Consider the following 13,400-nt stretch of genomic DNA (forward strand, 5'->3'; position numbering starts at 1 on the left):
GTTAAGAAGAGAACTTTCTTCCTTTCAGTTATATTTTCCCCTATGCATGCAGGCCTAACCAAATCTTGCTACCCTTTCCTCTACATAATTTCCAAAAAGGCAAACTTTGGATTGCTCACACAAATAAAACTCCATAACCTTCCCCTTGGATTACTGCACTCCTCTGGCCTCTGAACACCTGCACTATCTCCTCCCTTTTAGCCAGGATTATCTTGTCTATTGCTTTAACCACTGCAGTCATGACAAGCTTCCCTTCTCCTAGTCAAGTTCTACCTTCCTATCCTGACCTTAAAGGCCCTTTACAACTCAGACTCTCTCCATCTATTAGCAATGCTAGCCTCAGATGCCTGCTTACATACTCCTCTCACTGTCTATCTCTACTGGCACCCATTATACATGGAGCAATCTCCCTAAAAGGCTCTGTTAGGCTACTCCCTTCTTCCCCTTACAACACCTTCTCAAGAGTCACTTCCATTTTAAAAAATCAGAGAATGTGTTGCTGGTTAGAGACTGTGGGCCAGGTGGGGAACATCAGTATTCGTGTATTTAACAGGAATATATGTCAATGATTGTCTTCCTCCTCCTCAACTTTTGCATATCTCATGACAGTTTAGAGTCCAGTTCTGCAAGTATAGTTTTACTTGACGGAGCATTCTCTCTGAAAATGATGTAACACAAAAATACTGTCAACATCACAAGGAGAAAAAAATCCCCTATAGTCTTTCTCACTAATAGTTACCTTGTAATAAGAGGCATGGAAAAGTGATAGACAGATGGTTTCTAGATGTATGTTGTCTATTAAGAACATTCCACTGAAGCATGAGCTATTATTGTATTAGAACTAATGCAAACCAAAATAAAACTGTACAGAAATGGACAAAAAACAAAGCTGAGACCGAAGATTCTGTTTTCACTGTCAGGCTGAATGAAGTGTCACAAATATGCTAAGAGCATAAATAGTGAACAACAAATTATAATTAAATTATCAGATTATTAGTAACATATTTGCTTTAAAATGTATGCATAAAATTATATATTTGTAATTTTAACTTGACACTGAAACTTTTAAACCAGAAGAACATTAACTTTTTACTAAAAGAGTCTGAAAGCACCAAATGTACTTTTTCTTTAGAAAAAGCAAAGCAAAACAAAACAAGAATAACAACAAAAACAACTGTGTTACAAACGGACTTTCCCCAGGGAATGACCTTGCATTCCAAATTTCAGTCCAAGGAAAGGTTCAGGGTTTAAATAATCTCAAAAAAACAGGATTTTTAGTGGAAGTACTTAACCCTGAAGTACAATCACAAAAAAGCAAGTTAGTTATGTATAATTTCCATACCAAGCCTACATTTTTCTGTGGGCATAATTTAGCACCCACAATGAAGAACACTCTACTTAGCACTGTTATACATGGGAAAGCATTAATCCAGCAGTGGAAAACTAAATTCAAGTTATTGCACATATACCTTCCTTCCCCCCCCAACATAGATATAAAAAACAATGACTTCTTAGAAAATCAGGACTAATATATTTTTAATCTAAACAGCATAGGGCAATGAGAGGGTAGGAAGGGAACCACAAGAGAATGGGATACAATCTGTTCTAACTTGCTTTTTTTCTGGTACAAGTATTTTACAAAAACAGTGATTTAACACCAGTTTACATGACACAACATATTAGGGATTAAAGTATAAAGCCCTCCTGTTACAATGCTAAAGACCTGAGAGGAGGCTGTGTGTTGATTACAAAATTGTTCTAGTGCCTTGAATGCAAAGAAGGAAATACCCTTATGTTTATTAGCCAGCACTATGAATTCCCAAACTCTTGTCAGTATTGTAATGGTTGCTTGCAACATGTGTTAACTTTTTATGTTTAACAATCTGTTTCATCATGTATTTAGCTGTGACACTCCAATTACCTTTCCTGGACCTGAAGAAGATTTCTGTGAGCTTGAAAGATTGTCTCTTTCAGCACCAGAAGTCTTTCGTGCATCTTGCTTCTGTCAGTATTTAAATTCAGTTACAACTCAACTACATGACAAAGCCCAAATTATCTGTGTATTCAAAAAAAGACATGGACGAGTTCCTTAATTGTGGAATTTGGATTAACTCCACTGGCTTCAATGGAGCACATGAATTAACACAAGATAAGGATCTGGCCCAGTGTGAGCTGTGATATGATCCAAAAATTGATTTCCCCTCCCATTTCACTTTACAATCTCATCTATGGAGGGAAACTAGAGATAATACAGAAGAAGAAAGTATATAACTAATCCAGAAACTGGAAGTCTGAACAAGTTAAATAAATGTCATTACACTAGTTCAAACAAAAATACACTTTTTATGTAATTTATAATTTAAGTGATTTACTATAGTTTAATTGTTAAAAGAGATTTCTAAACTGTGAAATTAATGTTGTAAGCCTGACTTTGGTTTCAACAATAGAAGCAAAACATTTCTGCAAATAAAAAACATAAGCTAGCCAACTTCCATCTTTTTTCCTCTAAAGGTAGATTTAGCAACTTAAATCTCTTCGCTTTGCATGGACTTGTTTAGGGAATTTGTTTTTAAATAGACATTCCCTTCAAATTAATGTTCTAATGATAAAAGAAGTTACATCTATGATTTGCTTTTATGGCTTTGCTGGAATTTGCTAAATCCTATTAATGTATCAACATTAACAGGATTTAGTAAATTGTGGGGGGTTTCAGTTTTCAATTGATGAAAACCTTTGTCTAAATTTGTACGTGTTTTATTAAATTTTAGTAATTTTATTTTTTCAATCAGTATTCTACAAATTAAGTCCTGGATACTGCACTCATATTAATCGTTAAACAAAGTCCATTTGAGGTCAATAGGAATGAAATTCACAGTGTATAAAGTTAAGCACATGTATAGCAAGAGAGGCCCCTAAAATACAGACGCATGGAAAATCTGACCCAATCCTGCAAATGCATACATAACTTGAATAATACCATGAAAGCCATTAAAGTCATGTGAGTAATGGTTAGAATGTCAATGTACTTCAGTTAAGTTTTGCAGTACATTTTTCTAAAAATGGGAAAATAAAGGTTACATGACGTATAATGAAAAAAAGTTAGAAAAGGCATTTTTAAATCTAAAAATGCTACATTTTCTTTCTGTATCTGTCATCTTCAGTTTAAGAATAAGTGAATGTTAATCTGAATATTACTGTATATCATGGAAACATAAAAAATAAAAGATACTGCTTGTCTTCAATCATGTAAACTGTGCCCAAAACCACCTCTTGTTAAAATTAAAATAACAAGAGCCTCACCATTTAACAAGCACCTCTAAAAGCATTTTCTTCCTTGTAAATATAATTTGCTGGTATTGTTTTTTTAGGGGACTGCTGGTGGTGGTGCTTTGCTGTCATTTTACACTGGTGGTTTTAGGGTTAAACATGTGTAAAATAAATTTTCTCACAGTTTAAAGAGCACAAAACAACACATTTAGGAAACCAGACAGCTAGCGGGTCAAAACATTACACTTCCAGGTCAAGCTTCTGGTTGCAATTAAGTAAAATTCCTACAAGCATTTCTAAGGAAATCATATTTCTTGCAGAAACCACAACATGTTCACTCACTTTTATAATACCTGTGTATCTGAAGATTTTTCAAAAAACCTGAAATTACATTTTCATCTAAAAATTAAACTGTCTCAGTTTTTCCACAAATTAGATGAACTTATTAAAGGAAAACCATTAAACTGAAATCTAATCTATGTAAAAACAAGCATTAAGAACCTCTTCTCAGGAGCCACACCTCCCCCTTTTGATCTTTTGCTGTATTTATGGTTTCAGTTTTATTCTTTGTATTTAAAAAAATATATATTTCACACCCTTATGGCTGAGTGAAAGACCCACTTGAACAACAGTAGAAACTGACTGAAGACCCAACACTGCAAACTCTTATGCACTGCTTAACTTTAAGCATGTGGATAGTTCAACTGGCTTTTATTATAGTCCAGGGAAACTAGCTGTATTCTTAAAGTTCAGCATAAGAATAAATGTTTGCAGGACTGGAGCTTAACTGACTTCTATACAGGATTGAGAGAGAGCGAGAGAGCATGCACATTGTCAAAAAACTGTAAAATAGAGAAACATGTTTAATCTAATTTATTTTTAAAATAGTAATTTAGGTGCTATATGTACCAATAGTAGATAGATTGTTTTCAGACAAATATTATTTTCCAAACAATGGTGTCCCTTTAAAAGAGAAAAAATTATTTTTAAAGTCCAAACACTTTTTTACCATTTCCTCAGGCTATCATTTATATAGGGTTAGCTCTTATGAAGTGCATAGTGTTTTCAACCTTCTTTAAAGTTGAGGGAACTCAAGTGTATTTAGCACACTGTAGGAACATCCAGCACTGCACAGAATCCATTACAGTACGTCACAAACCTCTTATAATACAGATTCACAAAGTCAAGAAAATGAATATTCACAACTGTAGCTAAGAAGTTTAGAGGTTTGCCTCCATTGTACTGCTTTAGCTGGAGCAAGGATTTCTTAATTCTTTTGGCAGCAACTTCTTAAGATCAAATTAAAGTTAGTAATTTATGGAGTTAATATAAATGCCATAATTTCTTTTGATAAATTACCAAGACTATAAAATTACTGTCTCTAGTAACTGCATGGCTAACAAAGTGAAAATGAACAAGCTACTTATTTATATACCACAAACAAGTCTATTTGGGATGCAACATTTTATCTGATGTTAAGTGTAATAAATGGTTAGTACAGATTCTCCCTCTTGCTTCTATCAATTTACTAAGCTGCAGTGTTAACCAAATGGAATTTGTCAAAATAAAGGATTTCTTGGACTTTAAACTGTAATTGTTTTTATTAAAAAAATAAAATAAAAAGTTTTGCATTTGCAGTGCTATGCATTGTTTCTGAAATCAGGGCCAAAAGTCCTTGAAGAAACAATGAATCTACCTGCAACTGTGTTTAAGGTGGTTATACAGAATTTTCCCTTGCATTACCTTTTCAAACTTGCTTACATTTCAGTGCCAAAACATTAAATCACATTTTATCTGAAGAAGGGAGGATTATATGAGAGATTTTGCAAATAAGGGGAAGTTGGGGTTGTGTTGTTAGTTTGAGTGGCACCTTGGAATGCTCAAGAAAAGAGAGAAGCATACATATGGTATGGGCCAACATACAAGCATTGTAAAGGGGAAGTATAGAAGACAGGGTTGGGGTTTCTGAGTTTGTATGTATAATCGAGCTCTGGCAAAAGTGTTATTGCTCAAATGCCTGTGACTGATATTTGGTTCAGTATCAATTACAGGGGAACTGGGAAGGAGATGTGGCTACATTAGTTGTAGCTGACATCAAATCCAGAAGATTTTTAGTGACAATAGGGGATTTCAAAAGTGTGTTTATTTCACATGAAAACTGTGAGATGAAATTAGAATGAGATCGATATTGGTGAACAGTTGCTACATTAAACCTCAGATTTCTTGGTGAGCTAGTTGTGTCATTAACCCCAATGACCTTAGAGACACTAAGATTGATTGTTTTCTGGGTGACTTCAATATCCATGTGGATGTCAGCTCAGTTGTGATCAACAGGCTTATTTCAGATGGTGGTGCATGTCAATCCCAAATGGCTGAGTCAACTGGAGGAGGATCATTACAACTGTGTCTAGAATATGTGAAACAAGGGTCTGTGGTCACTATTGCAATACATAATGGCATACTGAGTGTCAGATTTTGTATCAAGAAATATAGTCAACTCAACCATGAATCATACCAGGAACACAGAGCTATCACTTTACAGAATAAAAGGAAGTTACTCACCTTCGTGCAGTAACAATTGTTCTTCGAGGTGTATCCTCGTGGGTGCTCCACTTCTGGTGTCGGGCTTATCCCGGTGCCACGGATCGGAGACTTGGCATAGCCGGATTGCGCATGCTTGGGCCATGCCACGTGCCGTTTGCGCCTTTCGTCCATTATGCGTGTCCGACCCTGCTCAGTTCCTCTCACCCACCATTTATCTGTAATGAAAGAAAAGCCAAGATTCCGGAGCGGGGAAGAGGGTGGGTCGTGGAGCACCTACGGGGACACACTTCGAAGAACAATCATTACTGCACAAAGGTGAGTCACTTCCTTTTCTTCTTCAGGCAATCCCTGTGGGTGCTCCACTTCTGGTGACTCCGGAGCGGTACTCCTAATCCGTAGATGGGCTACAGAATCATGGTTTGTGATAATGTGGGAGTACTGCTGAGGCCACCGAGGAGTCAGAAGCAAAGTGGTGCACGATCGCGTAATGCCTCATGAAAGTGACATGAGAGGACCAAATTGCTGCTTGGCAGATATCACACAAAGGAACTCCTCTCACAAAGGCTGTAGATGTTGCCACTGTCCTTGTCGAATGAGCCTTAGGTTGTGATGGACGCGACTAATTACAGATGGAATAACAGGTCGTGACGCATGAAACGATTAACTTTGAAATGCGTTGGGCAGAGAATGGTTGACCTTTAGAACAATCTGCTAGAGATATGATAAGATGGTCTGTTTTGCGGATCGTTCTTGTCCTGTCAATATAGAATGCAAGGGCTCTACGTACGTAGAGTGTATGTAGAAGAGCCTGCTGCGGAGAGGTATGCGGCTTGGGGCAGAAACACGGGAGAATGATTGGTTCGTTAATATGAAAATCAGTTCAGACTTTAGGTGGGACTGGGTGGGATCTCAGCGTTACTGAATCTCTACTTAACACTGTATATGGTGAAGGTGACATGAGGGCTGCTAATTCGCATGCAGAGGTTATAGCGAGGAGAAAAAGTACTTTAATTGTATGTAGCTGCAGGAACGCTGTAGCCGTAGGTTCAAATGGGGAATGCGTTAAAGCGTCCAGAACTAGGTCAAAGTTCCATACAGGTGGTGGAGGCCTCCGAGGCTGATTACGGTTTGTGAGGCCTTGGAGAAACCTTTTTGTGGTAGTATGACAGAACACCAACATCCACTCCACAGAATGGTGGAATGCATTAATTGCTGCTAGATGAACTCTTAACGATGCTATTGAAAGTCCTGCTCTTTGTAAGTCGAGGATATAGTCAAGTATAAGGTGCAATGGTGAAATACAGAGATTCAAATCGTTATTATTACACCATGCTGTAAATCTAGACAACTTAGCCAAGTAAATGGCTTTCATGGAGTCCTTCCTGCTGTGGATTAATACGTGCTTTACTTGTTCAGAACAAAGATTCTCGGACGTGCTGAACTATCTAGCATCCACGCGGTTAGGTGTAAGGTTTTGGGCTTCAGATGAGATAGAGAGCTGTTCTATTGAGTGAGGAGACCTGGTAGGAGTGGAAGGCAATATGGTGTTCGGGTGGACAGTTGGTGAAGAGTTGAATACCACGGCTGTCGGGGTCAGGCAGGGGCTATGAGGATCACCCAAATTGCGTCCACAGTGATCTTCTCCAGGACCCTGGGAACAAGGGCAACTGGTGGAAATGCGTATAGTAGTGATGTTCACCAATGGAGGAGAAATGCATCTCCCAGAGAGTGACTGCCAATTCCCGCTCTGGAGCAATAGTCTATGCACTTCGCATTGGTGTATGTGGCAAAGAGATCTATTGAAGGAAAGCCCCAGTGACAGAAGATGCAATGGAGAACATTGGTCTGAATTTCCCATTGGTAGTTGTGGGGAAACTGCCTGCTGAGCAAAGCGCAATGACATTATTGGCTCCCAGTAGGTAAGACGCTATGATGGTAATGTTGTTGAGGATGTACCACTTCCGTGCACAGGGACTGAGATCGAGCCCCTCCTTGCCTGTTGACATAATACATGGTTGCAATGTTGTCCGTGAGCACTCTGATTGTTGTGCCCTTTATGTAAGATTTGAAATGTCTGCAAGCATGGAATACCACTCTGAGCTAATTACACTGCTCTCCTCTCAAATCATAACTTTGATAATTATTCAGTTACCAGAGCTCATGAAGCATCTTCCCGACACTAAGAGACTGCTACTAAAATCGGTAGTTCAAGAGGGATACGCTGCATATAGGTATCAGAGGGGTAGCCGTGTTAGTCTGAATCTGCAAAAGCGACGAGGAGTCCTGTGGCACCTTATAGACTAAGGGTGTGTCCAGACTCCATGCCTCCGTCGACAGAGGCATGTAGATTAGCCAGATCGGAAGAGGGAAATGAAGCCGCGATTAAAATAATCGCGGCTTCATTTAAATTTAAATGGCTGCCCCGATCTGCCGATCAGCTGTTTGTCGGCAGATCGGGAGAGTCTGGACGCGATGCCCCGACAAAGAAGCCTTTCTTCATCGACACAGGTAAGCCTCGTGAAACCAGGTTTACCTGTGTCGATGAAGAAAGGCTTCTTTGTCGGGGCATCGCGTCCAGACTCTCCCGATCTGCCGACAAACAGCTGATCGGCAGATCGGGGCAGCTATTTAAATTTAAATGAAGCCGCGATTATTTTAATCGCGGCTTCATTTCCCTCTTCCGATCTGGCTAATCTACATGCCTCCGTCGACGGAGGCATGGAGTCTGGACACAGCCTAACTGAAGTGTAGGAGCATAAGCTTTTGTGGGCAAAGACCCACTTCGTCAGATGCATCTGACATGCATCTGACGAAGTGGGTCTTTGCCCACGAAAGCTTATGCTCCTACACTTCAGTTAGTCTATAAGGTGCCACAGGACTCCTCGTTGCTGCTGCATATAGGGTGTCCTTCAAATTACCCTCGATGTTGCGGATACAGCTGCACGCACCACCGCAACGGGCATCGCTATGCGCAGATCGTCATAGCTCCTCTAAGCTGGGGCCCCAAAAGAGCTCCAGAGTAAAGTCGAAGATCTCCCATTCGACAGACACAAACTGTTTGTGGCTAAGACGGATGAGGTCCTCCACTCAGGGAAAGACTCGCAAACTACTCTTCACACTCTAGAGATGTATACACTTCCGTTCAAACGGGGAGTGTAATGGTAGCAGTTTCAGGAGCATCAGAAGGCATCAGTGCCTTATCAAAAAGAATCATTTTTAGATGCATTTCGCGATCTTTCCGAGCTCTGGCCATCAGCTTGCAGCAATGGGTGCATTTTTGAGGTACATGCGCCTCACCCAAACATCTAATGCAAGCTGCGTGGCCGTCCGAGGCAGGCATTGCCTCGCGGCAAATGGAACACTTTTTACAGCCTGGAGAGCCAGGCATTGTTGTTTATTTTCTGTGCTCGTAATCTTTTCGTGTCTCTGTTGTTTTGTTTTTCAGGCAGCTAGACCTCGACAACTAACTACTTCGATGAATATAACTAACTACTTTTTTTTTATTTTGTAGAAAGAACCAGGTAACTAAGCAACTACAAGAAAAAACAAACAACTAACAACTAATATTTTATAACTATTCACAGATATTCAGATGAAAAAGCTGAGAAACGCGGGAGCTCCGTCCGCAACTGGGCGGGGCCGGCCCGCGCATAACAGACAAAAGGCGTGAACAGTGTGTGGCACAGCCCGCGCATGCGCGGTCCGGCCGAATACGGCTATGACAAATCTCCGATCCACGGTGCCGGGACAAGCCCAACACCAGAAGTGGAGCACCCACGGGGACTAACCAAAGAAGAACATGAATTTCAATCCATTCATCCAAAAAAATGTGATGACATGGGACAATCAAGTATTCAAAAAAAAAATCACTTGATTATGGTCTCATTTATGCAGTTTTACCTTAGTGCAACACCAATGATTTCACTTAAGTTAATCTTTGGGGTACACCTAGACTGCAAGCTTCTTTTCGTGGTGTAGCAGCCAGTGAGCCAAGGCGTAGGCATGTAAAGACACCTGAGGAGTGTGGGTATATATATGTGAGTACATATCCTGCATGGCTTGCTACTCACTGAAAATGCTTCCTGACTACACTGCTATTTTTTTAGTAGTGTAGTGTCCCGCTGCTTCTCTGGGGATGGAGTTTTCCCCCATCACCGGAAGAATCTGGCAATGGGGAAAGACTCTGGCAGATGAAAGGCAACAGGGAAAGGTTTGGGCAGCCTCGCTTCTGCTGGAGCCCAACCCTGCCACAGGGAAAGATTCTGGCAGCAGCGAAAGGCTGCATCTGCTCTTTGCTGCTGCAGCTTTCCCCCATTGCAGAGAAAGATGCTGGAAGGAGGGTTTCTCCACAAACTCCTCCCTGCCAAAGCCTTTCCTTGCTAGAGAGGAAAACTCTCGCAGCAAGGAGCTGCTGAAGCCTATCATCACTGTTGGAATCTTTCACCCACATGTGCTGTTACACCAACACAGTGTGGCTGCAGCCTGCTCTTCGCTGCTGGTGTGGCTGTTCTGACACTTGTGTGTAGAGGTAGCCCAGATTTACACTGATATGAGAGCAGAAACCAGCCTATATTTTGGCCAAAAGGGACGTTGACTCACAGATCTTCCAGTAACTTGATAGTTCTTTTAAAACAAATGCACCTCAGAGTCACAGAATCTCTAGAAAAACATTTGAAGAATGAAATAACAGAAGTCAAGCACAGTGTGCTGTCAGAACCACCTCCTCTCTGACATTTCAGACATTCTTTCTAATGCAAGGTACTCAAACATCCTTGAAACGCTGAACCCAGATCTGAGGAATGCTTAGAGCAGAGATCCAGAATGCCATTTTGTTAGAGGATATGTTGAAACATGAATAAAACCACACATGGTCTCAAAATCATACTTATTCACTGGCAACAGCAGTACTGAACAAACTGGATTAAAATGCTGTGTAGAAACACACTGTAATGGTTTTCTGTTACATTTTGTTGTGCCCTGTGTTTAATCAGGTCTGGAAAAGGTACTAAGTAGATTAAATATCATTTTGGGAACTAACATTCCAAAATACAAACTAAAATACCAGATACCAAGAGATTGTGGGAGGTTTGGTATCTAAATAGAGTACAGAAAAAAAATCTTTTCAAAAGCAACAGCTATTGAAATAAGACATCATACAACTCACAAAAGAGTCAATGAGAAACATTAGGTAAGGCCAGATACTTAAAATCGCTCAGCAGCCACAACTTGGATAGATTTTCACATGTGCTCATTTCTCACTTGGACAAAGGGATACTAAGTTCTGAAAATTCAACCATTCATTTATGTCACTTAATGGGAGCTGCTGAGCTATGTTGAAGTCTGGCCCTGAAAGTTTTAGATCAGTCCTACAAAAAGTGGAAACTAGGTCAAATCACAAAGGATGAATATAAACAAATAAGAAAGCATGTAGGGGCAAAATTAGAAAGGTGAAGGCAAAAAATGAGCTAAATCTAGCTAGAGACATAAAGGGTAACAAGAAAACATTTTACAAATACATTAGAAGAAATATGAAGACAAAGGACATAGTAGGCCCATTAATTAATGAAAAGGGGAAAAAACAATAATTGAGAATGTGGAAATGGCAGAGGTGCTTCATAACTTCTTTGTTTTCAGTTTTCACCAACAAGGTTGGTAGTGATTGGATGTCTAGTATAGCAAATGCTGGAGAAAATGAGGTAGGTTAAAAGAAAAAGTTAAAACTTACTCAGAAAAGTTAAATGGCTTCAAGTCACCAGGCTTGATGAAATTCATCCTAGAATACTCAAGGAGTTGATAAAGGAGATATGTGAGCCATTCGCTATCATCTTTGAAAAGTAATGGAAGACCAGAGGGATTCCAGAAAACAGGAAAAGGGTAAATATAGTGCCCATCTACAAAAAGGGAAATAAGGTCAAATCAAGAAACTACTGAGCAGTCATCTTAAATTCTGTGCCAGGAAAGATAATGGAGCAAATAATTAAGAAATCCACTTGCAAACATCAGGAAGATAATAAGGTGACAGGTAACAGCAAGAAAAATCATGTCAAATCAACCCGATAGCTTTCTTTGACAGGATAACAAGCCTTGTGGATAAGGGGTGGAGGGGGGGAAGTGGTAGACATGCTACACCTAGACTTTAGGAAAGCATTTGGTAAGAGTCTCACATGACTTTCTTACGAATAAGCTAAGGAAATAGAATCTAGACAGGGCTACAATAAAGTGTGTGCATAACTGGTTGGATAACGATTCCCAGAGAGCAATTATAAATGGTTCACAATCATACTGGCAGGGCATAACAACTGAGGTTCCACAAGGACCATTTTGGAGACCAGTTTTGTTCAGTATCTTCATTAACTATTTAGATAATGGTATAGAAATACACTTTTAAAGTTTGCAGAAGATACCAAGCTTGGAAGGATTATAAGTGTTTTGAAGTATAGAATTAAAATTCAAAGTGACCTGGACAAAATGGAGAAAAGGTCATAAGTAAACATGATGACATTCAATAAGGACAAATTTAAAGTTCTCCACTTAGGAAGGAATAATCAGTGTCACATACAAAACAGGCAATGACTGTCTTGGTAGGAGCTCTGCAGAAAGAGATCTGAAGGTCACAGTGAACCACAAGCTAAATATGAGTCAATATCGTTGCAAAAAAAGCAAACATCATTCTGGGATGCAGTAACGGAGTGTTGTATGCCTGTCACTAGAATTACTTCTTCCGTTCTAGTCTGTGCTGATTAGGCCTCAACTAGAGTACTGTGTCCAGTTCTGGGTGCCACATTTGAGAAAAGATGCAGACAAACTGGAGAAGGTCCAGAGAAGAGCAACAAAAATGATTAAAGGTCTAGAAAACATGACCAAAGAGGGAAGATTGAAAGAAAGACTAAGAGGGGACATAATAACAACTTTCAAGTTTCTAATAATGCCAATACTTAGGCAAAGCTATTTAATTATCTAAAAAAGAATCATGGGACGACTTCCATTTGTGATCATGTAACATCTTGGGGAGAACTTCAGCAATTCCTTGCATGGAAAAATAATATTAAGAAAGTGTTCCATAAGTGGGTTGGAGTCATGTGACTAGCCAGCTCTCCACAAACCACAATTTGGGAACTACTGATCAAAGACAACTGTCAGCTTTTAAAGGGCAACCGCAGTGTAAGGAACAGGAGGCCAGGAGTGAGAATTTTATTCAATTTATTACCATAAGAAAAAAGCCCACACACTATTCCATCTGGAAAGAGAGCCTGATATGTTTTTCTGCACTTTGAAAATTTTTCAGACATTTTAAAAGAAAGATTTTTGCTGAAACAAGATACATTTATTCCTCTCCAATTCTTTACAAGCATGATTTGTAGTTAAACCTTCAAGAAACTGGCATCCAAATCAAAAGTGGAAAACACGCATTCATCAGACAAACAGATACAAAATATAAATAAATAATAAAAATAAAACCACCCCATCAACATATTTTTAAGAATCCACCAGCCTATTGTTTACTTCTGGGAGCAACCATCTCCACTGAGAGAAACAAAGTAAATTAAATGGATTGGCGCAACAAAACAATGAACAAACTCACTAGACTT

The 13,400-nt window shown here is 39.5% G+C and overlaps 1 protein-coding gene across 10 annotated transcripts in view; it reads right to left on the minus strand.

Moving 5' to 3' along the window:
• Positions 1–13,400, minus strand: part of SLX4IP (SLX4 interacting protein) — a 123,398-nt gene that overhangs the window by 33,731 nt on the left and 76,267 nt on the right. For 6 of the 10 annotated variants that reach the window (XM_089777540.1, XM_089777539.1, XM_089777537.1 and 3 more), the window contains one exon: positions 5,830–6,026. The exons of the other annotated variants lie outside the window; for them this stretch is intronic. In XM_089777540.1, coding sequence (XP_089633666.1) covers positions 5,830–6,026 — 197 coding nt within the window. The remainder of the gene's footprint in view (positions 1–5,829; positions 6,027–13,400) is intronic. 10 annotated transcript variants of the gene reach the window in all.

Source organism: Pelodiscus sinensis, chromosome 3, assembly GCF_052426305.1.
Source record: "Pelodiscus sinensis isolate ZL-2025 chromosome 3, ASM5242630v1, whole genome shotgun sequence".
Lineage (NCBI taxonomy): Eukaryota > Metazoa > Chordata > Testudines > Trionychidae > Pelodiscus > Pelodiscus sinensis.